This window comes from Bombyx mori, chromosome 19 (assembly GCF_030269925.1).
Source record: "Bombyx mori chromosome 19, ASM3026992v2".
Lineage (NCBI taxonomy): Eukaryota > Metazoa > Arthropoda > Insecta > Lepidoptera > Bombycidae > Bombyx > Bombyx mori.
Window position 1 is genome coordinate 8,770,479 of NC_085125.1, and position 27,870 is coordinate 8,798,348.

General features: G+C 37.3%; 1 protein-coding gene across 2 annotated transcripts in view; it reads left to right on the forward strand.

Moving 5' to 3' along the window:
- The first annotated feature begins 12,978 nt into the window (after nucleotides 1-12,978).
- LOC100862655 (tyrosine-protein kinase Src42A-like) overlaps nucleotides 12,979-27,870 on the forward strand; it is a 59,947-nt gene continuing 45,055 nt past the window's right edge. The window contains exon 1 of one of the 2 annotated variants that reach the window (XM_012693697.4): nucleotides 12,979-13,565. In XM_012693697.4, coding sequence (XP_012549151.2) covers nucleotides 13,201-13,565 — 365 coding nt within the window. In that variant the 5' untranslated portion in view covers nucleotides 12,979-13,200. 2 annotated transcript variants of the gene reach the window in all.

Below are 27,870 nucleotides of genomic sequence, written 5' to 3' on the forward strand. Positions count from 1 at the left end.
TATACAAACGTTACAGCAATCTGAGATCTTGTCTCGCCGTTTCTTTGATAACGCGAACGGTAACTTCCTCGTCAGTTTGCCGGTCGCCGCGGCGAAAAAGGTCGATGGAGCACCGAAACTGCACATCAGGTGGAGCGTCGTCCGCGTCTGCCTGCTGAATGTCCGGAGGCTGCAATGCTTCCGTTGCCATGCACTAGGCCATGTGGGTGCCCGGTGTCCGTCGTCGGTCGAACGCACAACTGCTACTAGTGCGATCAGACCGGCCACGTGACTTCCTTGTGCACGCTGGCAGCACGCTGTGCCGTCTACGATTCCACCGGGAAAGCAACGGACCACGTCTACGGAAGCAGGGCCTGGGCCAAGCCTCCGAGGAAGCCCAGAAGAGAAGAAGTCCCCAGCGATAGATCCCACTTAACATACATCGGGACAGAAGCCGATGAAAGCAGACCCACGGCGCGCACAAATGTGGTACCGGGTTTCCCGCTTAGCCGCAGTGGCAAAGCTCTGTGTAGTTTAGTCGATAGTCGTTCTGCTGGGCGAGTCTTGTCAGCTCATGTGGCGAGCTAATCTGCACGTTTTTCTCAAGGCGTAAGTCTCCTAGGATGAATTGGTGGGAGAAGAGGAGTACTTCAGTCTTCATCCTCTTGCTCCTCTTTCTCTTTGGAGGCGCCGGAGTACGAGATAAACCGGCTCCGTACCCGGTAAAAAAGGATTGTGGTAACTACTCGTGCGAGCATTAATATCCAACCAACAATTACGCTGTCATCAAGAAACGTCAACATTTCGAGTAGTCTTATTTATCTTTGTTTGTAGTTTATTCCTGAAAGTAGCGAATTTCTATAGCCTACGATCCACTTGATCCTTAAGATTCTTCATGGACATGGCAACGCTGTGCTTATTCCTCATACAATTGTTTATTCACAACTAAAAGAACTATAGAAATGATAGATTCATTTGCAGTGCCGTAAATAGACTTGGATTTATTTGAAACGTGACTACGTAAACAATTGTTTTTAGTATTGCGTGCATAGGGGCGTTTCGTTAGTGTGAATAAGAAATAAACAGTCGCCTTGAATTTAATAAGGGAGAAATTTCCGTTTTATACCGTGTCCTCGGGCGGATGGACGGTTTTGGCGAGCACTTAATTTATTCTGGGCAAGCGACGTCGTCTCCGTATCATTCAGCCTATCAAGCGATTGAGGATTTTTTTCCATAAAAGAGTCAGCTGCTTTTTCGACTACATATGCGGGTCCTGTCTATCATGATTTCAAGCGACCCTCGATAGTCACAGATATTACCTTAACTAATACAAGAAATCTCGTTTGGAACTAAATTTAAGTCGAGTCACATTTTTCTGTGTGCCAAGTTCGATTAATTCTAATTTTATTGTAAGTTTATTCAGATTCTAATTGAATCTTTGTCCGTTTAGAATTTGTGAATCGTTTTTTGTGAGTTTAGATTGATAGAGTGTATTTATGCTGATATTTAAAAAAAAATGCGAAGTAAGAACTTCTTGCAAGCTCGAACAACATGGCGGTGACGCCATAAGCCGATATGTTCATCTGTGATTTAGCTTACGACCCACCCGGTTTTAAGTGGTTACTGTTTAATTATACATTTCATTGTTTTTATTACCTACTAGCTGACCCGGCAGACTTCGTAGTGCCTCAATCGACATATAAAAGACCTAAAACAAAAGGAATCCATCCGATGGGGGGGACATCATAGGAAAAACAAAATTGTTATTTTTATTTAATTCCGAGCATTTTCATGTTTATTTTAAACCTTTGAAACCTTCTCTGGACTTCCATAAATCATTCAAGATCAAAATTAGCCAAATCGGTCCAGCCGTTCTCGAGTTTTAGCGATACAAACGAACAGCAATTTATTTTTATACATAGAGATAAACATACGTTGGATGTAGTTTGAAATTAAAAAAATCTCAATTTAAAAACACTTCATTTATTTTTAAATTATTTGTATTAGAAATAAATGTGTCCGTTTATAAGTACTTATGAAATACAATTCAAATTTAATTTTCTTAGATATTTCAAAGCTATTCTCAGGTCGGGTTACAGATGAAGTGCTCTGATATGTCAACGTGTTCCCTTTTAATCAGTTTCCCACTGGGTGACGTAATAACACCACAACATGCATTCCCACAAATAAAATCGCATAAACCATTAGTTCGGTCAGCCTTGTACGCGGTTCAGTGTCAAACCTCACAAAATTATCTGAACGCTTGATAAATTGATACTCGAACTGACATTATCTTGCTCGTTATTGAGGATTACATTACTTTTATTGATTGAAGATGGATGCCATTTTCGACGTGTCTGCTTTTTGAAGTCATTTTATTGTTTAATTGTTTGGTATCAATAGCCGGAAGAAAAATAGTCATTACAGTAAGGTTGTCTTAATGTTTTACTGGTGGTAGGACCTTTTGTGAGTCCGCGCGGATAGGTATCGCCACCCTGCCTATTTCTACCGTGAAGGAGTAATGCGACCTGGTGTTAAGTGGTTACTGGAGCCCATAGACATCTACAACGTAAATGCGCCACTCAACTTGAGATACAAGTTCTAAGGTCTCAGTATAGTTACAACGGCTGCCCCACCCTTCAAACCGAAACGCATTACTGCTTCACGGCAGAAATAGACAGGGTGGTGGTACCTACCCGCGCGGACTCACAAGAGGTCCTACCACCAGTAAATGGTGAGTAGTTACCATCGTCCATAAATGTCAGCAATGCAAGGAGCAGAGCCAAACCGTTGCCTACCGTAGGTCTCAATAACCTATTTAAGATATTTTTATACATAATTGGGGGTACATCACATATTGGGGGTTGATGCTTCCGGCTTCCGTAGGCTTAACCCGCGATACCCTACAAGTGACCCAGGGTGGTGCTAAACGGGTGCAGAAAACATATCCAGTGATGGGACCTAGTCCGACTATATATATAATAGCCTAGATGAGTTCCAGCGTGTGGGTTGGAGATCCAGTTCTATTCCTTCCCTTTCCTCTTCTTTGTTGGAGGTGAATCATGATGATACCTGGAACATGAGGAGGGTTAAGCTCCGCTCAGGAAGTTGTCCCGCCAACCGGTGTAAAATCCTGTCGTGCAGTTATCGAGCCGGAGTCGGAGACTGGAGTGGATCCCGGTGAACGTACGCAGGGGGGACTGGGGGCCCTTCCATGCCCTGCGTCAGTCTCTCACACAATCCGTGGTCGAGCACACACTGTGTTCCGCGCTTTATTCAAGTGTTGTCATGATTTCAGCAGATTGGGATGGACTGCGTGAATTTAACGCATCCTACCCATGGGGGCCGCTCTGCTTTTTCTCTGGTGATTCTGACGTGTGTGCGGACCGACTTAAATATTCTATGGCGAGTGCTCTGAGGAATTGCTTGAGATGCTTCCATCATCTTGTTTTTAGCATCGTGCCGCCCGCCATCGCAGTGCGTTTCCAGAGACCTTTCTTACCATGTACTATCCGACTTTGGATGAGCTCCCCTCCACGATGTTTTCCGAGAGCTATGACGTACCATTCTTCAAACAAGGCTTGTGGATATCAGCTTAGGTAGGGAAAATAAAAGAAAAAAAACGCACAAAACATTCCGGTTCGAGCAATCGAATAGAGCGGAGCTCTCTGTTATTATCGCTGTACACTTTAAATGTAAGAAATGGAATTCATTGAAAAATTGAGTCTTAATTACTGTAACTAAGTCGCAAAATTACTCGCAAAACTGAAGGACTGTATTGTATAGACTGTTATATTGTACGTACCGTATGTACTTACTATATACTGTATAGACTATGGTTTTGTATGTGTATTATTTTAGTTTTATTTAAGTGTCTGTAGTGTTAAATTTTATTTGTATTGAAAATCAACGTTCTTTTCTGTTCAATTGATCCTCCCGATACCTGAGATTGCCTGGACGAGATAATAACGCCACCAATTGTTATACTTTTGATGAATCTTTGGAGGCTTACTGTTCTTTCTTTTAATTGTAGTGTTACAATAAATAGTCATCAATTTATCAATTCTAACTTAAGCCGTATTATGTTTCTTACGATCCTAATTTTGGATATATTGACGTGACTTTTTCAACTGAGATTATTTCTTTCATTTATTCCGTAACCCCACCTAGTGTTAAGAGATTACCGGAGCTTACCGAGTGATTGCCGCCAGCTTTGTGTAATAATACAAGCGATGGCATGAGGTTGCCTTCGTCAACATTAAAAAAATAAATTAATAAAATACACGCTTTCGTCCTTAACTAGTAATAATACGACACGATAACTTCCAAAAGGGAAACAACTCATTTTGACTAATCATTTTTAACAGGCACAACGAGACCGCTAATGCTATTTAAAAACTAGTAAATAACACGAAGGTACATGCAAAATTAGTAATGAAATTTAAATTAGTTATTTGAGACTTGACGGTAAAAAGCGTGAGCAATTTACAAGGTAACATGAAACCAGAATCGCGCTTGAAATCTTTCATCCAAGGATTCAAATATGACAACCACAAACAGAATATAAATTTTACACAGGAAATGTAGATGAAGCACATAATTCGATGACGGTCGTGCATACAATAGGACCATCCGCTACGGCAAATGTTGGCTACAATTTCGCATTCTATGTTAATACTGCATCCGTGCTGCGCGGCCAGGTAATGCCTGCAATAATTATATGCTAAGCGACACGAAATATGCGACCAATGTTGCAGTGTACTATAGTTGAATGCACTCTTAGCGCCACTTTCATTTATGCTCAAATCGCGTTTGCCGGAAATAAATTGACCGCCTTGAAAAGGGTACATTGACAGACAAAGGTCTGTTTTAATGAAGGATGCTAGTGTCTGAACGAGTTAGGGAGACGAGAAGGAAAGCGTTTTTTTTTAAGTAGCTCACAAAACGTTCGGCATGCAGTATTACAGAGTGATGTCGCAATAAAAGTATAGTAAAATAATTTAAAAATTAATGTAATAATCCGAATTTATTTGAGTGCAATTATAATTTGAATTTTGTTTTCAAAAAGAAACAATCTAAAAAAAATTCAATGAGAGGCGTTCCAAAGCAATTATTAGTACTAATAAAAAAAAACTTATTGGTCCGCAACGTTATTGTCGGAATTTACTAAAGTACTTAAGCTGAAATTGCTAGAATATGTAACGTTTTAAAGTTAAAATACGCTAATTATTGTTCAGCGCTTAAAGCTCGTATTTGTCGTGGAAAAAGCAAAAAATGTGAACTACGAATTTAGATTGTATGTACTACAACTGAACAGACCTACTCGTGGCCATCGCTTGTGTTCTGTTCTTTTCCGTAGCCCATAGAAATCACAACTGCAATATCGTAGTTAAGAATTGGAGTCGAAGACTCAATTTCGTTGAAATAATAGCTATTGGCTAACTAATAATGTGTCCCTCAAACTGAAAAGCATCCCTGAATTGGAAAGTTTGTTTAGAAAAGTATGTACGAACTATAAATTATCGTTGCCTCAAACTACCCCTGAAACTATTTGGAAATTAGTTCAGGATCAATCAAAATTAATTTAGAATGTTTATCGGTTCTGTATACTACTTAACTATAGACAGTTTGTGTCGACTCATTAAATACAAGAAAAAACATCAATGTGTTCGGATTGAATTAAAATTATTTTAGTCTTTTTTTATTGCTTAGATGGGTGGACTAACTCACAGCCCACCTGGTGTTAAGTGGTTACTGAAGCCCATAGACATCTACAACGTAAATGCGCCACCCACCTTGAGATATAAGTTCTAAGGTCTCAAATATAGTTACAACGGCTGCCCTTCAAACCGAAACGCATAACTGCTTCACGGCAGAAATAGGCAGGGCGGTGGTTTTTTTTAATTTTTTTTTTATAATTGAATGTTTACTGGTGGCCCGAAGGCCTTTCCAGTTTCACCAGGACAGGTGGGCGAGCAAAGGCTCAGCCAAGAGAGGTGGGATTTGCTAACAACTGCCCGAGCGCCTCCGAAGGAGACCTAACAACTCAAGAGCAATTGTTTCGCGAATGAATCTACTACCGGATCGGAATCGCGACCCGCTGAGAAGATCCGGCGAGAAACTCAGCGGGCTGATGCATGGGTTAGGTTGCACGTCGACCTCTTTGTCGAGTTCGACGAGTACGGTTACCGGGGTCCCTAAGCCTGCTCCTAGTATTAGAGCTGAAGGCATCTAATGCAAAGGTTATTGGATCTGATGGATCCGTAAGGACGTGTCTAGGGCGTCGACGGTGACTGGCTCCTGCATGATCAGGATTCGGGGAGTAGTCAGCGGCGGCAACGATAAGGCGATTATCATGACGCATAGCCTTATCGAAGTATCGTTCCGACGCTGACTTCATGTATTTCCGAATTGATTCGAGGCCCAGGTCGTCGTGTAGGTCAACGTTCCTCACGAACCACGGAGCCCCGACAGCTAACCTGCAAAAGCGGGATTGTAGGGATTGGAGGGTGTCTATGTGTGTGCGAGCCGCGTGAGCGAACACCACACTCGCGTAAGTCATGACGGGCCTTATGCAAGTTTTGTAAAGTGTCACCTTGTTCCGAAGGGACATTTTACTCCGCTTACAGATCATGGGATAGAGTCTGCCGAAATTAATGCGGTACGGTCGGGGACTGTTTTTATATGCGGGCGGAATGTCATGGATGCATCCAGGGGGACTTCCAGATACTTGACCTTCCTGGCCCAGGGTAAAGGTTGACTGAAGAGGGTGATCGGAGGTGTGATATTTCTCCTCCTAATGCGGGAGGAAATAAACGGTGAATTTCCCCTTTGAAATAACACTGCTGTGCTTTTTGCTGGGTTGATGTCTATGCGCCATTTTCGGAACCACTGTCCTAGGGCTAGGGCTGCGCTCTGAAGCTTCTTCGCGATTAGAGACTTATTTCTACTAGAATAGTAAACAGTCGTGTCATCGGCGAATAAAGCTATATGGGTCGGCGGCGACCGGGGAATATCGTTGACGAATAAGCTAAATAGGAGGGGTGAGAGGACAGAGCCTTGCGGGACTCCAGCTGTGAGAGGTCGTGGGGAGGAGCGGGTTCCCTCGACTCGATATCGAAAAGAGCGGTTCGACAAGAAGTCCCGTATAATGAGCACGAGACTATCCGGCACGCCCATGTTGAATAGTTTGAAAATCAAACCATTGTGCCAGACTTTGTCGAACGCTTTTGCGACGTCGAAGAAGAGAGCTCCCGTGTATAACGGTTTTGGTCGATTAAGCCCCACAAGAATGTGCTCCGTGAGGCGGTGCACCTGTTGAACGCATGAGTGATTTGTACGGAATCCGAATTGTTCATCGATGAGAATGCCCTTGGATGAGACGAAGTCTCTGAGGCGTTTGTAGAGCAGACGCTCATACAGTTTGCCTAGAGACATGAGGAGGCTAATCGGGCGGTAGCTCGTCGGATGATTTTTTGGTTTACCGGGTTTATGTATGCCGATAACGTCCGCTTTTTTCCACACCGCGGGAAAGATACAGTTCGCCATAGCGGCATTGAAAATAGATGCCAACATCACGATGAGTTGGACGGGTAGAAGTTTAATAACGCGGTTAGATATACCGTCGGAACCGGGAGCCTTGCGAGGACGTAGGTCTTTGATCAAGTCTTTAACTTCTATCGGGGTGACGGAGGGCGGTGGTACCTACCCGTGCGGACTCACAAGAGGTCCTGCCACTAGTAAAAAGTCCCAAAATATCAACGAAACGAAGGCGAACGAAGAAAAATTTTGTGCGTTCTAACGGTAACGCATACCCGATTACCACTGCCTAATAAGTATGTGAAACAGGCGCCTAACCCTTCAAATCCATTATCTTGCAAACTTAGGAGCTTTTTATTTAAATTAATTTAAATAATTCAAAGCATGACTTCAATGGCGCCTCACATATGTCTAATTACGAGTACATTGTAATTTTATTGGCACGTCGCCCGAAATCGTTTGTTTTCTTAAGTAATTACATTCTGTAGAAATAGTACGGAAATAGTAACCCATTACTCACAGAATATATTAACAATTGTATTTTGGAAGTGGAAGAATATTACGATTGACAAAAGGATTCCTTTTTTATTGCTTATATGGGAAAATGAGTTGTGGGTTGTAAACACCTGGTACTAAGTGGTTGCCGGAGCCTATAGACATCAACAATGTAAATGCCATCATTCACCTTGAGATATGAGTTTTATATAACTCTCAATTTTACAGTGCAACCCACACCACCCTTCCCTACCCTTCAAACTAAAATGCATTACTTTCTTTTTCCTACCTAAGCTAGCTAAGATAGCCTTAGAGGACTATGCCAGCATGACCGAACGAGTAGGTGAGCTCACGGGACTTTAAACTGGTGACGTTGCTAATACTAACCCTAGCAAGAGCAGTGCTTCGCAGAATCTACCACCGGATCGGAAACGCGACCCACTGAGAAGGTCCGGCGAGAAACCCTAGTGGGCTGTGTCTGTGGGATGCTTTACTATTTCCAGCACAAATAGGCAGAGTAATGGTACCTACCCATGTGGGCTTACCAGATGCCCTACCACTAGTAAACGGCTCCAAGTTAAGACTTTCATTTCTGTTTTGTGTACCGAAAATATACATAAGAGACAAAAACAAGTCCACCCAAACCCTGAATACCAAATAACTTTATTAAAGATACCTACTAGCGTCGACCGAGATTTTATATATAAATAGGCAGATACAAAAGAAAGTAACCATTGTCACTTTTGTTTTTCAATTTTTTTTTATTAATAGCTGTTTAGGGTTACCAATAAATTATGGAAGTAGTGATTTTTCATATTAATTCTTAATAATAAAACAAAAAAGCACATGTAAATGTTGAGGTGTCAGTGATTATGGCCGATTTAAATTTTCGTAATGAAAACGACGAATGAAAATAAAATAAAGATGTTATAGATGTATAAGTTTGTGTGTTTTAATGTTTGTAATGGAAATATTCATTGATTTAAAGCATCACGCCTTACACTGAGTTAATGTTACGCGCTGGGGTTCGGGATAAATAAATGTTCCACTAAAGTACAACTTAAAACTGTATTTATCACTTAGAAAACACAGAACACTTTAAAATTCTCAATTCGCTTCTTCCGTTTCGCTTCAGGCATTTATTTGTCATCGGAGCTCATAGGCAATGTAATATGACATAATGCACATAATGTAACTAACTATACTTGAGACCTTAGAACTTGTATCTCAAGGTGGGTGGCGCATTATTTACGTTGTGGATGTCTATGGGCTCCAGTAACCACTTAACACCAGGTGGACTGTGAGCTCGTCCACCCATGGCTAAGCAATAAAAAAAAAAACACATTTATTTCGTGCTTCCGTGGTTCATGAGCTTAAGTGAGAAGTTATCCTATTTCAATACAAACTCGCACAAACAGAAGCGTGAGGCACTGAGATGACTCAAAGACCTCAGAGTTCGCAGATTATTTAAGGCTATCATTCCTTAAACAGTGTCTTCGTCTATCGATCTTGGCTGCACGAGCTTAAAGCCTATTATTAAACTGAGCGTCTGATCCATATTAACTATTTAGTTTCTTAACGAATTCTCAGCTCAACTATTTTTTCGCAGAGCTTGCAATCAGTACTATCTTCTGAAACAGCAGTGTAGATAGAACTGAACTAATTGTAATTACAGTCAACTGTTCCAACAATTCTGAGCCAGTGCGGATTGCAATTTAATCGAGATTGCTACAGTTTTTTTTTAATACAGTTTCAGATCTATTTTTTAAAACGTTTTTATTAGCTTGCTAGGTTATGGACGTTTGTTTCTGTATGTAATGTAATATTTGAACGTCATTTTCACCAACTTCAAGAATTATGATTAGCATTAAAAATTATACACAGATCAAGGGCCGATGATATTACACAAAATTTTATCACTTCGCTCTAAAATCCAGCAACAACAGGATTTAAGAAATATAAAATTAATTATTAAATGGGGATTGCCATTTAAGCGGTTTTTTTGTTTTTATTTCAGATAAATTTTATTCACAGTTTTTACGAACAAGAACTCGAGTGCAATAAGTAACCCGAAAAACTTACAAAAGTTTTCTAACAGGGATGTCTGACGGGCGATATTATTGGTAATCCCTTGCAAGGATACCAATTCCCTTGGCCAATCTAACCTCGTTTTTTTTTAACGCTGGGGAATCCATTTACGGATACCCGGTCGAGGGGGGTAACGGACCGGGTTATGTCGGACTCCGGCCCTCCTGAGAGGAAGAAGGGGAGAAGAGAAGGGCCGAGGGCCTGTGGTACAAACGTCAAGATCACTACGTAATTAAATCAGAATCATACGTCACGTCACAATAGATCATGGCCAACAGCAATTCCAGGGGCACAGAGAAAGCACACACCGCTAATTAATAACTCTCACTCCTTTTAAAAAAACCTCTATAACTCAATTTTCCATAGACACAGCCCACTGAGTTTCTCGCCGGATCTTCGCAGTGGATCGCGATTCCGATCCGGCGGTAAATTCTGCGAAGCACTGCCCTTACTAGGCCTAGTGTTACCAAAATCTCTGAGGTAGAGCCCGTGAGCTGAACTACCCAACCTAGCGTAGCTGAAATACCCTCTTAGGGTGCCATCGAATAGGTAAAGGAAAAAAGCTCATTTCATGGTGGGCTCTGCAATAGGTAAAAAGAGTTGACTTGATCATCTTAGAGAAATCTTCTCCTTATGAGTCCACACGGATAAATATCACCACCCTGCCTATTTGTACTGTACAAACTCATATCTGAAGGAGGGCGGCCTTAGTTACGTTGTAGATGTCTATGGGCTCCAGTAACCACTTAACACTAAGAGGGCCTTGAGCTATTCCACTCATCTAAGCAATAAAATATCCTTATTGCAATATCCTTATTGCAGCATCGGAAGCCGATTTTCAAGCAATTGTGAATAAGGTTAATGAGTTAATAAACATAAACAAGACCAAGTTCATGGTAGCCTCAAGAAACCCGGATTTTAATTCAAGCTTATCTATGGCTGGGAAACATCTAGAGCGGGTACGACAGTACAAGTATTTGGGTAAATGAAGCATGGGAATCTGATCAAGAAATCAAGACCCGGATAGAAATTGCTCGAGCCTCTTTTAATGACATTTCATTAAAAGAGGAAAGTTCTTTGCTGTAGTCAACTGAATATAAAGCTCCGAGTCAGGCTACTCATGTGCATATCGTCATGTATGGTTGCGAAACGTGGACCCTGAATTATGACACTACAAGACGCCTACAGGCATTCGAGATGTGGTGCTACCGTCGCATGTTACGCATTAGTTGGTAGATGTCTATGGGCTCCAGTAACCACTTAATACCAGGTGGGCTGTGAGCTCGTCCACACATCTAAGCAAAAAAAAAACAGTGGCTAATGTATAGTCTGCATGATGACGGTTATTATTATTATCTATACATTAATACGTGAAGCAAAAACTTTGTATCCCTTTTTACGAAAATTGCCCGAACGGAGGAGTATGAAATATTCCATACTTATAGAGAATATAGAGAAGAAGTGCACAATGCTAATATTTTTTTAAAATAATGCATAAAAGATACATTAAATCAATAAAGAAAACATTACACACACTACACATGTATTTGACGCACACACGCATGCATACTATTTATTATTCTCAAATTTTTGTTCTTGACGTTTGTTGTCAAATTGAGAATAGATTAAATATTGTTTGTCTTTGTTAATATTTTTTATAGTGTAGTTTTGGCGTATATAAAATACAATCATAATAGTGTACAAACTTACAATTCCAATTAACTATAGTCGAATTTCGACTACTGTGGGACCTCTAGTTCATATAAATAGCTGTTTATTTGTATATTATTATTATATATATTTTTTAAATCATTGTGAATAAAATAAAGTTGATAACTTTGTAAAGTAATTTTTTTTATCAATAAAAAAATCATAATGAAAAATGGATACCCGAATAATTATTTTCTTTATACCTCGAATAGAACTTAAAATTAATATTTTTATAATAATCCGTTTTTATAATATCCGGTGACCCACGACACCACACATCTTTTTTTATCTTATAAGCCACGACCAACTTAGCACAAAGTACGTGGGCCGTTAGATTGTCTGCCCGTGTACAGCAATAAAAACATCCCTAAAAGTTAATAGGTATGTTATGAAAATGTCACAGCCCTAGGACAAAAAGTTTCAATCTACCCCTCGCTGGCTTAGACTTATCAAGAACTCGTGTTTAATTAATTAGACAACTCAAGGGACGGTTTTTGAATAAACTCGTTATGACATTCTACGGTTTAGTTTTTATATAAAATACATTTAGTTTTGTAAGATCTGTTGAATGAATACCTAATTAGTAAGATAAAAGCGTTCTTTGTCCTCTTGTTAAATGCTTTCAAAAACAATAAAGGCTAAATCGCAAACGAAACGTACCTAGATCACATTGAAACTCCTGCTAAAAAAATATTATCAGTTTCCTTGCTAATATTATTATGTATTTACAAAGTTAGTGATAAAAGTGAGACTTCTTCTTCCTATTGAAGGCACGCATGTATTAATAACATTGGCCTAACTTCAGATGTGAACTAAAAGTTTTAATTATTCTCATAACTGCAATCCTAGTCTGAATCAAAATGGTTAAAATTGTTTTAAATTAGAAAGCTTAACATGAACTTTTGACACTAGCGCCATCTAGTGCTATATATTAATAATAATTTTAGTCTCGACTTAATTGTCGTACATGAATCTTGTTTTTAGTTTTCCGTATTTATATAGATGTCACTACAGTACACCCTTTATAACACAATAAATTTAAAAATAATCTGATTTTAGAAAACCAGTCATTATTTGTTTGAGCATTTTCCAAAAAAAAAATAGAAGTTTACTTTATTTTGGGGCTAAAATTTATAGGGCTCATGTTTTATACCAAAATCACAAAAATTGTCGATGGTTAATCAAAATGGTGGCCTACAGTGATGTCCGATCGTGGTTTTGTATTCTTTGTTTACGATAAAAACATTGGCTTAGTTTCAGTTTTATTACTTTTAATGTGACAAAATAAGATGTTTATAGATTTAAAAACTCTGAACAATTGTTTGGGTACAAGCAAGTGTGTGATTTGACACGAAACTAGTGATACCAGTCTCACCTTGTAAAGAGAAAATGGGGAATTGCTTTAGTAGCACAGGAGAAAAGGATTCAAAAAACAAAAATGAGAGGCCTAATCCTCACGAGGAAGACCCTAGACAATTTCAGAGCCCCGTGCCTACCCCGCCTCCAGATCCGATAAGATCTACGGTAAATCAGGGTACAGATACTAGTGAGGTCCCTCCCACTCGAATATTTGTAGCGCTGTATGATTACGATGCCAGGACCGATGAAGACCTGAGTTTTAGAAAGGGAGAGCATTTGGAAATTCTTAATGATACACAAGGTGACTGGTGGCTTGCTAGAAGTAAGAAAACCAAACAAGAGGGCTACATTCCTTCAAACTATGTGGCGCGCCTGCAGTCAATAGAGGCCGAACCGTGAGTAATACATACATGTTTTTATGCAATCGTTTCGGTAGTGAGAGGTTCCTTTAAACGACTTTATTTTCTGTACATTGAAATTAACCCGTTTCACTTGTTAATTATATTACCAACCGCGGATTTTTGTTTTATAACAACATGACACAATCCAATAAAGAATTCCGTTCCTTGTAAATAGTTCAATTCATGCAACTCGGTTCAACAAAACTGTTCACTGTACTGTTTAATACTCGGCAAACATGTATTTGCTATAACTGTATGGCCTATTTAGATTTGAACACAAATATAAATAATTTTGAATGGCATAATTTTCCCTTAATTGAACAATACATTTATTTATCCTTATTTGCTTTAATTGTGTACACAGTTACATCTATAATTAATTTTATAAATTGAATATAGTATTAGATAAACATGGATTTTATTTCTAGTGAATAGAAATATAATCCAAGTAAACAAATAAATACCTACATTGTCAAATTTTATGACAATACTGACAACCAAAATAAAACTAAAATTGGATTGCGTTGCAATCTAAATAGTTTATAAAATTCTAGCAAATCCACGTTTGCCAAGTAGCTTGAATATGAAACATTACAATAAACAGTTTTTGTTGAACTGGGTTGGGTGAAATGGGTGGTTCAGGTTACTATGCAGCATTTAACATGAAAGCTCATGAAATTAAAAGATTTGAACCTGCACAAATAGAGACCACCATTCTTCACCATCTATTTCTCACACAAAATGACCTTTTGCAGTTAAAAAGGCTATCTAATCATTCCAGTACAGATCCAATTTTGACTTCATTTCTTAAGGCCTCTAATTAGTTGTGCATAGAAGCCAATCTTGCTAATATATAAATACCAGGTATTAGCTATCAATTAGCTGAAGATGTTAATGAAAATTAAGACAAAAAACCAATTATAGATAAAACACAAAAGCTTGTCTGGAGTATTTTGATTTTGAAATGGTCGTTCAATGTTAGTAATACACAACGATGATGTTTATAATCTTAATATTTTATACATTGTATATTTACTTTAGCTATAAGTTTAGTGCCTGCTTTACTTTAGATGCTTGGTAGAAATTCAGAGCATTTCCCATGAACTAATATAAATCCTAATTTAAAGAAAAAATGTGAAAATTTTAAATAATAATCTTAAAGGGAGATAGGAGATTAATGGTAAGATGTATTGCTAACCTAAACAGGTGGATTCTACTATATTTGCTACATAGCTCTCAATATTCTAGCTTAAAAGTAAAATGGCTATTGTACTGAAAATATTTAAGCTTGTAAGAATACATCTCAAAGTTGGTATCAGCATTCACTCTGTGGTGTCTATAAGCTCTGGTAGCTGCTTGCTGTTAAGTGTCCTGTGAACCTCTGACAATAATAAAAATGTCTTCCAAAGAACATGTGTTGCTCAGGATTTCATACAAAACTTTTATTATTTCTAAACTTTATTCAAACTTCTCACAAGGGATATCATTTGTTCATGATACACAGTTATTAATTTAAATCAAAAAGGTCTATAAGTGACTAACAATGTGAAAGATATGCTCTTGTTAGTAGTTAAGCTTGTATAAAATTGATTAAATTGTTTCCATCTTTTTGTTCAACTAGCAGTTTTAATTATAAAATTAATTCATAAATATCCAATTTATTATAAAATTATATCAATAAAACCAAAATGTATCAAGAAATGTTATGTAAAATAATTTAAGTGAGAAGATAAGGTTTTGTTTATTCATCTATTTTTCTTGGTGTTATGGTGAACACAGCTGCAGTGTGATCATCCCACAATAAACCAGGCCATTATATTATGTTCGGCAATGAATGCACTAAAAAAAGTGATGCATATAAATTAAGATAACACATGTTCAGGCAATTTCAGTTACTTTCATAGCATTTTGAGTATTGTACTGATATGGATAAGGAATAAGTTTAATTTATACTGTTTATTAATATGCACCTTGTAATACTCATAGAGAAAATTAAGGCTATATTTAATATCCCAATTAATTTTCTAAAAAGCTCAATCTATATCCATAACAATATTAAAAAGATCTTTAGTTTTTCTGAATTGTACAGTCTTTAAAATGTATATTATATATAAACAAGGGCCTAAATAATATACAGTTCAGACACAAAATAAAATGCTTTTCAGAATTTGTGCAATCACTACTTGATTTTAAAAAATTGTTGAGGAATGCTTGGGCAACATGGCATATAAAAACTAATCTTAACAAAAATGTGGCAGGACATGAGCGCTAGGTCTTGCAATTTCTTCTGTATGTATTGTAAATAGTGAATGAAATAGTAAGGAATAAAAAAATCTGAGTTTTTTGAGCAAAGTATTCTGAAAAAATTGGTTTTTTATTGTGTTTTTAATTGAAACTTCATTAAGGTGGTTGGCGGTATTCAAATTGTGATGTGTGCGGGCATTGGTAATCATTCCTTGCTATACTAGAAAAGCCAGCAGGGTTGGACCCGTGCTACACCTCCAACCGGTCGCTCTTCAATATCTACTGCGCTCTAGGGTGCTGGTATCGCACTCCGCGGCTTCTACCCCTACGGTCTCCGCCTCCTGCAGGGGTCAGAGCTGGGCAAAGACTCCTCCAGTGCCCGGCTCGACGGGGGCGAATCGATGCGAAAAGGAAGTGCTCTCTCACACCCCGCCTCCTCCGGCTATATGACTTACTCGCATATGTCGAGCATCGCTTACCAGAATTATGACCACGGGTGTCGATAGTGACAAGTCTGGTCAAATTACCGCAGATTTTCTTTTGCATCCAATTCCTCGCCTTAATCGTTTGGATTCTTTGGGTCCACTAAAATACTGTGTCTTATATCGTATGTTCCATGGGGAGTGCTCTGGGAACTATTAAAGATGATTATATGATTCCCTCATCTCCTTTTTACCATCATACCATTCGACAACACGAAGCCGCTCCTTTCACAGCAACAACCAAAAGATTTTTTCTGCTATGAATGATCGGACTTTGAAATGAATTCCTTTACACGAGCGCTAAGACATATCCTTCTTCAAGCGAGGCTTAAAACGGGTCTGCCCTTGCCGTTGCTGAAGTCCTCGTCAACTTAGCATTAAGTAGACCGTATACTTGTGTGCCGTTTGTCTCTCGATGAACAAAAACAAAATCTGTTAATTGATTTTTAAAACAATGTTTTTAAGTATATTAATTTATTAAAAATCACCATAGAAGGTTTATATATGTAGTTCTTTGACGCAGCAATATTTATATTTTAAAAACAAAAACAACTATTAACATTTCCCTTCCCACCAAAAAAAAAATTACGTTTTCCTTCATCATATCCTTTCCACCTACAGTTTCTCGAAAATGTAACCAATCGAAAATACTGCATTTGAGTCGTCTATTATCAAAGGCGGCAATCTGTGCATTTGGACAAAAAAAATTATTGATATGTCAATACAGATTGATTTGAATATAATCGTCTCCTTCAAAGAATACGGTTCAAAACCTGCATTAAATAAAGGTTAATAGTTAACCTGTTATTTATCTAATATGTCGTTCCGAAGAATTTTGTAACTGCCAATGGAATACAAAGTCAATAATTCGTTTTTCTGATTTACCAATCATTGTCCAAAAGTCAGATTGCCGGCTTTGATAATAGTCGACTCATTTAGTCCATTTTATGATAAGAATACTATTTAAAATTGTAGACTTAATTTAAAAACGTTCCGCAAATAACACATCGAACCTCCTAATTATCTAACCTCGACGTAGTGTCTCGTTTGTGTTCAAGAAAGCTCATTATGTAATTGAACAATTATACTTAGTAAAAAAAGTATAAAATGCCGTAACGGCACTGATAATGAGATACAAAGTCAAGTCACCAATTATAATTATGCATTCCTCTAATCAAAGATACATCCGTAGAGTACAATCTACGTCATACAATTTATAAGTCTAATGGGTTTTTTAATACGTACCACGTGGCCATGGCTCACAACGACAAATTGAGTTTTTTCAGTGGCTTTTGTCGACGTTAGGGAGTTGCTCTGCAATCTCACATACATCAAATTTGTAAATCAGAAAAAAAATGTAACACGTTGCATTTTCTCGAGATAAGTTTTTGTGTCGCTCTGGTCCATAAGTCGACTTGTAGATACGTGATATATGAACATGTATTGGTACGCAAAATGTCGAATTAGCAAACAATCTATCATATTTATTGTAGCAGTATATTATACCCAGTGTTGCTATGTCATTCACCATGATAAAAAATATCCTCTCTTAATCCAGCTTATAAGCTTATAATTGAGGACCAGTGTCGTGCCTTCTTCACGCAAATATTATTTTTGACTGTTAAATTTCAATTCAGCAAATATTCGGTCATTCTATAACAAGCATCTAACCTTTACTATTGTAATATTTTTAAAACAGATTTACTAGTAGTAAGCTTATTGTAAGTCCTCACGTTAGATACCACTATTTAGCCTAATGTGTAATGAACTCATCTGCCCATTTAGACCAATAAAAAAAGCAATTGAGACCTTAACCTCGTGCTTGAAAATTGTGACGGCATTCGCATTGTATACTTCGTTGTCCATTTATCGCTTTTTGCACTATTAATAAAGAATACGTAGATAAATACATAGTTCAGTGCCAGTATTATCGCGTTTGAGGACCACCCATCAAAGATTTTGTCTTATCATTAACATCTATGAAACGGATGTTAGGTGTTGGAATTTCTGTAAGCTAAATTAAATCAGAAATCGCAGATTTGATAATCGAATGATATTCGATCACTTTATATCTCAAAAATACCACGATTAGTTACGTAAATAGCACATTTAGATGTAAATAAAAAGGGATCCGGTTATTGAACTGGTCCTTTAAAGTATTGTAATAGTACAATAAACAACGAATTGGTACGTATTTTTAAGTTTTTGTATAGCTTTGTGTATTTCTTCATCTACTTATATATTAATACGTGAAGCAAAAATTTTGTTTCCCTTTTTACGAAAATTGCGCAGACGGAGGAATATGAAATTTTCCGCACTTATAGTGAATATAGAACAGAAGTGCACAAAGCTAATATTTTTTTTAAATAATGCATAAAAGATACGTTATATCAATAAAGAAAACATTACACACAATCATGTATTTGACACAACACATATATATAAATATACCCTATGTTTATTGTCAATTGTCAAACTTTTGTTAGTGTTTAAAGTCTGTGGTCAAATTGAGAATAGATGAATATTGTTTGTCTTTATTATTATTTATGTATAGTGTAGTTTTGGCGAAATCTGTGATTATATAATATAAGTACAATAGTATTTGGCCACCATAATAATGTTTAAACATAAAATTTCAATTGATTACAGTCGAATTTCGACTTCTGAGGGACCACTAGTTATATTTAATAAATGATAAAATAAACGAATCTTAATTAAGCCGAAATATTGACCCAGTTTTGTTCTCACAGTTCTCTTTTACTTCACTTTCGTTTCGTTAAAAGGTTTTTTTTTGTATGAAACCCTCTGTCATATGGGAGGACTATTCATACTAGGATTCATGTATTGTGGGAACCAGATCCTGATATACATGCGTATGTATATTTTAAACGTGTACATAAATTACTCATCAGACAAATAATTAGAAAAAATTGTTCGTCTAACTAATGTTTGCCCGTAGTGAGAATCGAACCCATGATCCTCAGTTCAATAGTGAGGGGCGTAACTAGAGGTCTACAGGCGCAGTTTTTAAGCACACAGTTCTTGTTATTTAATTAAACACATGACTTCCAAATTGCCGCTTATTCTGAATTGACCTAAGGTGTTCAATAAATTTAAACGAAATTGGCCTGCCTGAAATATGCCTTCTCGCTTCCCCGCGACTACCGCCGGTTGAGCCTCTTTTATATTAAAACGCAATTACAATAATAATTGCAAGCGTTTACCACGCTTGTGATCATTGCGCAACGAGTCAGCGGACTTACCGTTGTACTAGAAAATTTGCAAGCGAAAGTAAAGTAGTCACGGACGACGCACACCGTGACAGATAATACTAATTTTATATGTCGCTAACGATAATTTGTTCCTTTAATTACTTACTATTTACATGAAATTGTACAATTTTATTTCATAATATACCTGTCATACATTTATACGACAGTCTGGCGCCAGCTTCTTTTAATGAATAACTTTTAAGTCCACAAATCAACTAATCATTTCATGTTACATAATTTAAGAATGCTTACCGTGAATTTTAAACACTTGACGGTGAATATGAAATTATATAATTGAATATGAAAATTTTATCTTAGAAATATGTTATTATCATACAAGGATGTGAAAAGATGTTATAGTAATAAAACATTTGAAAGTTTTAAACCGCGAATTATATATTTAAAAACATACAAATTATTATTGTCGAATTCGAAATCAATCCAATAAGGGCATGTCATCTCTTGTGGTGATTTGTGAAACCCGTGAACAATAATATTTCCATTCTTCGTTCCTGAGTCCGCGCGGGTGGGTACCACCACCCTGCCTATTTCTGCCGTGAAGCAGTAATGCGTTTCGGTTTGAAGGGTGGGGCAGCCGTTGTAACTATACTTGAGACCTTAGAACTTGTATCTCAAGGTGGGTGGCGCATTTACGTTGTGGATGTCTATGGGCTCCAGTAACCACTTAACACCAGGTGGGCTGTGAGCTCGTCCACCCATCTAAGCAATAAAAAAAAAAAAAAAAAAAAAAAAAAAAAAAAAAAAAAAAAAAAAAAAAAAAAAAAAAAAAAAAAAAAAAAAAAAAAAAAAAAAAAAATTACATCGATACATAATTCGGTAGCGCATCAACATCATCATCGTAATAACATGATGTTATAATATAAGTACTTAGTTAAAAACAATAACTAGTCAGGTCATAAGTATTGTCACACAGTAAAAACTTTTCTTTTAGAATGCCACAAAAAAGCCACAAAAAAGTTTATTGAATTCGAATTTCGAATTGTTCATGAAAATAAAAATGTATACTTTTAGAATTTTACTCATTTTTAAATATGGAGTGGACGCTTAAAGAAGACCGTGTTGCAGTTATTGCGTTGCATCGTTGCGGTTACGCGCCAATTAAAATTTTTAACATACTGAAAAATTTGAATATAACCAAAAGATTCGTTTATCGTAACATCAAACGATACAATGAAGACTCTAGTGTAGATGACAGGTCAAGAAGTGGTCGCCCTCGGTCTGTTAGGACTCCAGCAGTGATAAAAGCTGTGAAGGAGCGAATTCAAAGAAATCCCAAACGTAAGCAGAAACTGTTGGCCCTTCAAATGGGGTTAAGCAGAACCACGGTGAAAAGGGTGTTAAATGAAGACTTAGGGCTTCGGGCATATCGAAGAAAAACAGGACATCGTTTGAATGCTCGTCTAATGGACCTGAGACTGAAGAGATGCCGCGCTTTGTTGAAGCGGTACGCGGGAAAAAAATATCGGGAAATTCTTTTTTCGGATGAAAAAATTTTTACCGTAGAAGAGAGCTACAACAAACAAAATGATAAGGTGTACGCACACAGTAGTGAAGAAGCGAGCAACCGTATTCCGCGTGTCCAACGAGGTCATTTTCCATCCTCGCTCATGGTATGGTTGGGAGTTTCTTATTGGGGCTTAACAGAGGTACATTTTTGTGAGAAAGGTGTAAAAACTAATGCAGTTGTGTATCAAAATACAGTCCTGACGAACCTTGTGGAACCTGTTTCTCATACCATGTTCAATAACAGGCACTGGGTATTCCAACAAGATTCGGCGCCAGCTCATAGAGCGAAGAGAACACAAGACTGGCTGGCGGCGCGTGAAATCGACTTCATCCGGCACGAAGACTGGCCCTCCTCCAGTCCAGATTTGAATCCGTTAGATTACAAGATATGGCAACATTTGGAGGAAAAGGCGTGCTCAAAGCCTCATCCCAATTTGGAGTCACTCAAGACATCCTTGATTAAGGCAGCCGCCGATATTGACATGGACCTCGTTCGTGCTGCGATAGACGACTGGCCGCGCAGATTGAAGGCCTGTATTCAAAATCACGGAGGTCATTTTGAATAAACTTTAGTGTCATAAGAATCTATGTTTTGTTAAGTTCATTTTGGTATATGAATGGTTACATAATGAATAAACTTGTTTCAATTATTTTAATTTAAACATGTGACAGAATTTATGACCTGACTGATAAATTAACTTATAAACGTTACGCCTAAAAGAAGAAAACCTTTTTGCGCTTATAAAATTATGATGTTTTCTTATTATGATTATGATATTTTCATAGAAGACTAATTTGAGAAGAATAAGATTCTCACAAACATGTCGTCACAATTGTGTCATGTCGGTGAGTAATGCAAGTTTTTATTCGTCCGTTCGACTCCATCCGATACTCCTTTGATAGAATACCTAGTGAATCGTGAAGGACTCACGTCAATCGCCGGAGGTGCATTGTATAGCTGTAACATTTTCACAAAGCATGCATAATCTTTCTGTTGTATAAATGAATCATATAGTATTCTTAAATCACTAAGATAAAAGGAAAAAAAAATGATATGACTTAAAATTTGAGAGCAGAGAGATATTCAACAAAAACAAAGAAACAAGAATCCGTACAATAATAATTTTCCATTACCGATACTAAACAGAAAGGTATAAATGTTGTTAAAATGTTGCTGTTCCCACACTTAACAGTACTGAAACGGTAAATACTTCTTCTTGAAAACAAACAATGGTTAATGCCGTCCAGGCAGAGACACGTATTTACATTGAAACTATTCCTAGTCAAACACGCAAATTGTATGGCAAATAGTAAAACGTTGGGTTTCTTCCTTCAATTTATAATGTGGTTGTCGCACGGCTACCGCACATGCGGCCGGCCAATAGATATTACCCGGTTGCAGCTTGCTTAACGGTATGCTTGATGACTTGAATAAAACCAGCGGAGCCAACAAAACAAACAGTTCATGGGAGGGCTTACTGCGCGCGTATGAGATATTGACACTTCCGACTGATGTTAACTTTGGGTTTTGTTTTCATTTCTTTTTTAACCGTACATCGTACTGTATAAGAATTGAAAAAAGAAAAAAAAAAGTATTATAAGTTTTTTAGTGCATTTTGGTTTCGTTTATCGAGTCGTATGGTATATGTTTATACGCGACTCGGCTGCAGGAAGTGGGCCGCCTCACTGAATTCAGCGTCCGGGATGACAAACGACATATAAACATTATTAATACATACTCAATAGTCATATATAGTTATTAATAAACATCGTACTGAGCTAAAACTAGATTTTTCAGCATAATTGCATTAGAATGTGCCATCACAGATCTATTATTACACCAACGGGTAAATTATAGGCTAAGCAGCCCGTATGTTATGATAATTTTGAATAACACTACTTCATTAATGCAAATTACTAGAAATATTTCAAATAACGTTTGTTGATACACAAATATTGCCTTATTTATATAAAGCTACAATTTTACTTATCAGAAATGCCTTGCAGATACGGGAAACCGTACAATTGACCTGGCCATGATGATCAACGAGTCGGAGTGTGTCAGCAGCGGATTCCTAAGAACCCGCATTCCCAATTAAAGGCAGCTGGCCGACATCACCGTCTCTGGAGACAGGATGCATCTTAAGTTCAGCGCCCTGCAGGCGCGCCTTTCTAAGCACTGCACTGTAAACGTACACTCAATGAACATTGTGGTTAAAAACAGATACTTTTGCTTGATCGCCTGCATCTAATAACATACCTTGAATGTATCGTATAAAATAGTACATTGTGCACCAAGGGAGAAAAGTTGGACATTTCTACCCGCGTGTAAAATTGAAAAAAACAAAAAAAAAAAACAAAAAAAAACTGTTTAACTGTTTTTTAATTTTTAAATAAACTACTACTAATTGAATAAGAACTGTCTGATTAACTCATCTTTGTTTATTACTTCACTATTAAATTTTATAGCCTTTTGTTTATTTCAATTTTACACTAAACACAATATTGCAAATTACCCGAGCACAACAATGGCGGAGAATTTTAGGTGCGCGAGAGCAGACGTAGACACTAACGCGCATGCGTACTTGTCTGTACCCAGGGAGAAAAGTTACACTTTCTTCCCTGTACAGCGGGACGAAAACCGAATTTTCGGCGTAGGTAAGAGAAAAATTTGTTTTGCAAACACAAATTGATCACCATTTTAAGTTGACCCGACGCCTACCTACATAATACATATTATTACATCATCCGACTAAATGAAACTAATCACTTAAACCTTTCAGAAAACGTACGATCGTTAACAAGTAACAGTAAACGAAATTAACTAGTCCCTCTTCAAATGATCCATCCTATCATTGAAACAACAAAACAAGTAGAGGTCATTGACACGGTAGGATTGCATAATGAACAGTATTTGCGTGTAGGGCGGATCGTCCTATCGTGTGATAGAGTATGGGTAGATAAGTAGGGTTCTAGGGCTTCAACGTTTGATTTGAGAGAGAGTAGCGGCCCAGATCGTGACCAATTAAGGCCATTGTTGATGTGTCGCGGTATGTGTTCGCCTTATGTTTGCTTTAAAACTAGCCGTGCACTGACTGCGTATATCGATAAGTTTACCAAAACTATAATTTAGTGCATTCAATAGCAGGTAAACTTAATTTTTATGACTAACTAGCTTTTGCCCGCGACTTCGTTCGCCTGGAATAGTTACGCTAAATTTTACCCGCCTCTTCATTTACGTAGAAAGTGAAAATATTTTTGAATAATAGAATGTTAGAGTTATTTAAGGTACCAAAATCACGCTTTTTAACTGACTTCAAAAGAGACTCTCATACATTAGACACATACAGATACAGAGAAGACTCTCATACATACATTACTTTAGCGAAACTTTAACAGTTTCCGCAGCGCACGCAGTGGAGGCTCTCAAAAGGGATTAAAACCCGATTTTGAAACATTATTTATTGGTACTCCGCTTGCATTTATCTTAGCGTGATAATATATTATAGCCTATAGCCTTCCTCGATAAATGGGCTATCTAACACTGAAAGAATTTTTCAAATCGGACCAGTAGTTCCTGAGATTAGCGCGTTCAAACAAACAAACTCTTCAGCTTTATAATATTGAGTATAGATGTTTTGATATTTAGGAAATAAGTGAAACAGTATACATATTTGCACGTAGTATCTAGCTGACTGTAGCGGGTGATCGGTCTTGTCGCCACGTTAATGATAGCTTCCCTAATAGTCCGACTTCTTAGGGAAAATTCACGTCGCACGCGCAGACTAACGATTATCTGTTACTGGCGCCAATGATGTATTCGTTCATATCGCGGATATACTTAGTAACAGAGAAGTAATATTACTAACGCGATATTCAATTACGTGCTTCATTCTTTTATGTTATTAACATTGTTGTAAATAATTTAAATTAACGTTAGATGTTCAAGTTTATTTTTAATGTAAAATAATAGTAATATTAGATTTTCACTTAGTATCATTTTTTAAAGAAATCGGCATCTGAAAAATTCTTAAAATCAGACGATCGAAGGTCGGTCACGAAATACTTTTTTGTAATGTTGAACAATGTCAAAGGAATAATAATACTTTCTCGTAGAACAACCCCGGTGGCGCCGATCTGTGTAAAGCCTACGATTATTTTTAGATTAGAAATGGCTCAACCGCTTTACGTAATTGCACTGGTCGCATGCGCTGCCAGTTCCAGAGCGTTTGTAGCTAAATATAGGCGCAGAGGTGGTGTGCAATTAAACCTTATTATCGCATGTTTCCACTGGAAGCCGAACCACCTCTTATAACTATTCCTAGAAGTTTATGTAGAAACTAAGATTTGTGCGTGGATGTAAGTTCGTGACGATGGTGACTAACATATGGAGCAAGTTGTAGAATGTTTAAAATTATTGTAAAGTCTAATTTTTTTTATTTTATTTTTATTGCCCTTCTAGGCAGACGAGCATACGGCCCACCTGATGGTGAGTGGTTACCGTCGCCCATGGACTTCAGCAATGCCAGGGGCAGAGCCAAACCGCTGCCTACAGCGTTACTTGTTGCTTGTGCTTTTCAATGTTCAGTACATATTAACTTCTTACTTTGTTATTTATATTTGAATACGTCAAGCCAAAACTTTGTACCCCTTTATACGAAAATTGCGCGGACGGAGGAGTATGAAATTTCCAACACTTGTAGAGAATATGGAGATGGAGTGCAGAATGCTAATTTATTTTTAATTATGCCAAAAAAATACATTAACTCAATAAAAGAAACATGACACAAACTACCATGTATTTGACACAACACACACACGCGTATCTAATTAATCTTCGTTTATTGTCAAACTTTTGTTATTGCTTAAAGTCTATGGTCAAATTGAGCATAGATTAATATTGTTTATCTTTAATATTATTTGTCTATAATGTAGTCTTGGCGTTATCTGTGATTATAGGAAGTAAAATGATAGTCTTTGACAATAGCATAATAATAATGTTCAAACTTGACCACTAGTTAATTGAAAACGATGAAACAATTACTCTCGTGGGCGCTAAATAATAAAAAATATTTAACATTTTTAAATATAAGATAATTTATGCTTATCATTAAAGCAAAAATGCTCAATGTGAAATCGATTTAAAAACGTTACGATGTGATGTTCACTTCATAAGTCTCAATAACTTAAATTCAAACTGCAGTACTTAAGAATTGTTCATCCATTTCCAGGAACTAAAATAACAAAAAGTCATCGATCGAGGTTCAATTATACTAAGTGAATTCAAAAACTTGATTTAACGGAACTTATCAGTTGGTGAGGTCCTTCTCAGAGTTGAGCAACGCTTTTTATTTTTAATGCAATATGTGGAAATGAGCTCATGATCCGTTTGGTGTTAAGTGTTTAGCTTAAACCGGAACGTATGAGTACTGCATGACAGAAATAGGACAGTTAATGATACCAAAATTTATATTTAACAAAAAAAATATCGAGACTTAGTGAGTTTTTCATGTTGTATAAATAATTATTGTGATAGTTATTTTGCACAGAAGAAATCTGTATGTCCTTCTGACTTTTGAAATAGCAGATGGAAAAATGTAAAGAAATTGAGGACATGGAACTTAAAATAAACTGACGTAAATTGATTTGAACACGTTATATTGAATATAATTTATGTGAAAAGAAGTTAAGAAATCATCGGCTACGTGCCTTTTAAAGCTAAGCGAAAAATATTAAATTTGTCGATGAACCTTGACGAAGTGACGAAGAGATTAGCTCAGAGACGCACTTTAAGTTGTAATAGTTATATTGTAATATATTTATTATAAATTTGCATAGTAAAGATGAATTTCATAGCTGCAACAAGTAGCTTTGTCATATACGCCCAAAACACGTCATTAATCCTCCCGATCCAATAACGGTGCTTTTAGGTACCACAAGCACCGGTCACCGTCCTCATCGAACCCGTCGCTTGCGACGAAGGGCTCGGGACGACCGAATTAACCCACAGACACAGCCCACTGAGTTTCTCGCCGGATCTTCTCAGATTCTACGAAGCACTGCTCTTGCTAGGGCCAGTGTTTACACCACTCAGGTTTGAGCCCTGTGAGCTCACCTAAACGTTAGGACGAAGCTGATATAGCCTCTCAAGGCTATCAGCATAGGCAGGAAAAAAAATTTGTCATTTATATACATAACTTTATTAATCGTAAACTACTGAACGTTTAGCAATAAATCATTTAATTTTACTCTTTATAAATCCATAAATCCGACTCCAGTCCAGCATAATGATGACTGCACAAAAGCGACTAAAGCTGGTTTTCAGTCGGGACTGGCGGTGACGACGTGAGCACATTATAGTATAAAACGCACTGTAAACTGTGCAGACTAGACAGAATAGACACTGACTAAAGTAATTACTGTTATTTTATTACGTCTACTCGTACCTACCAACTCTCTCTTGCGATATAGCTACGTGCTGTCCTGCGTCTTGTGAGACTGTTCTTTGTTTACAGCATAGCAGGTAAGCGAGAAAGTAGACAACAGAATTTGACAACAGATCAACAGAACAAAATGTGATTAATAAGCTGTTATCAGTGTTTTTTCCCTATCTTTTTGCTGATCGCCAAGGTGCTATCCCAGCTCCGCCCCGACGGGACCGGAGTGTAAATGTCTCCGCCTATAGCTTTACATATAATATGGATGTCTTAGTTGCATTAAAATTACTGCCAGGACTAACACTTAAGACGGCATGTTCAATGAATTGGTATTTTT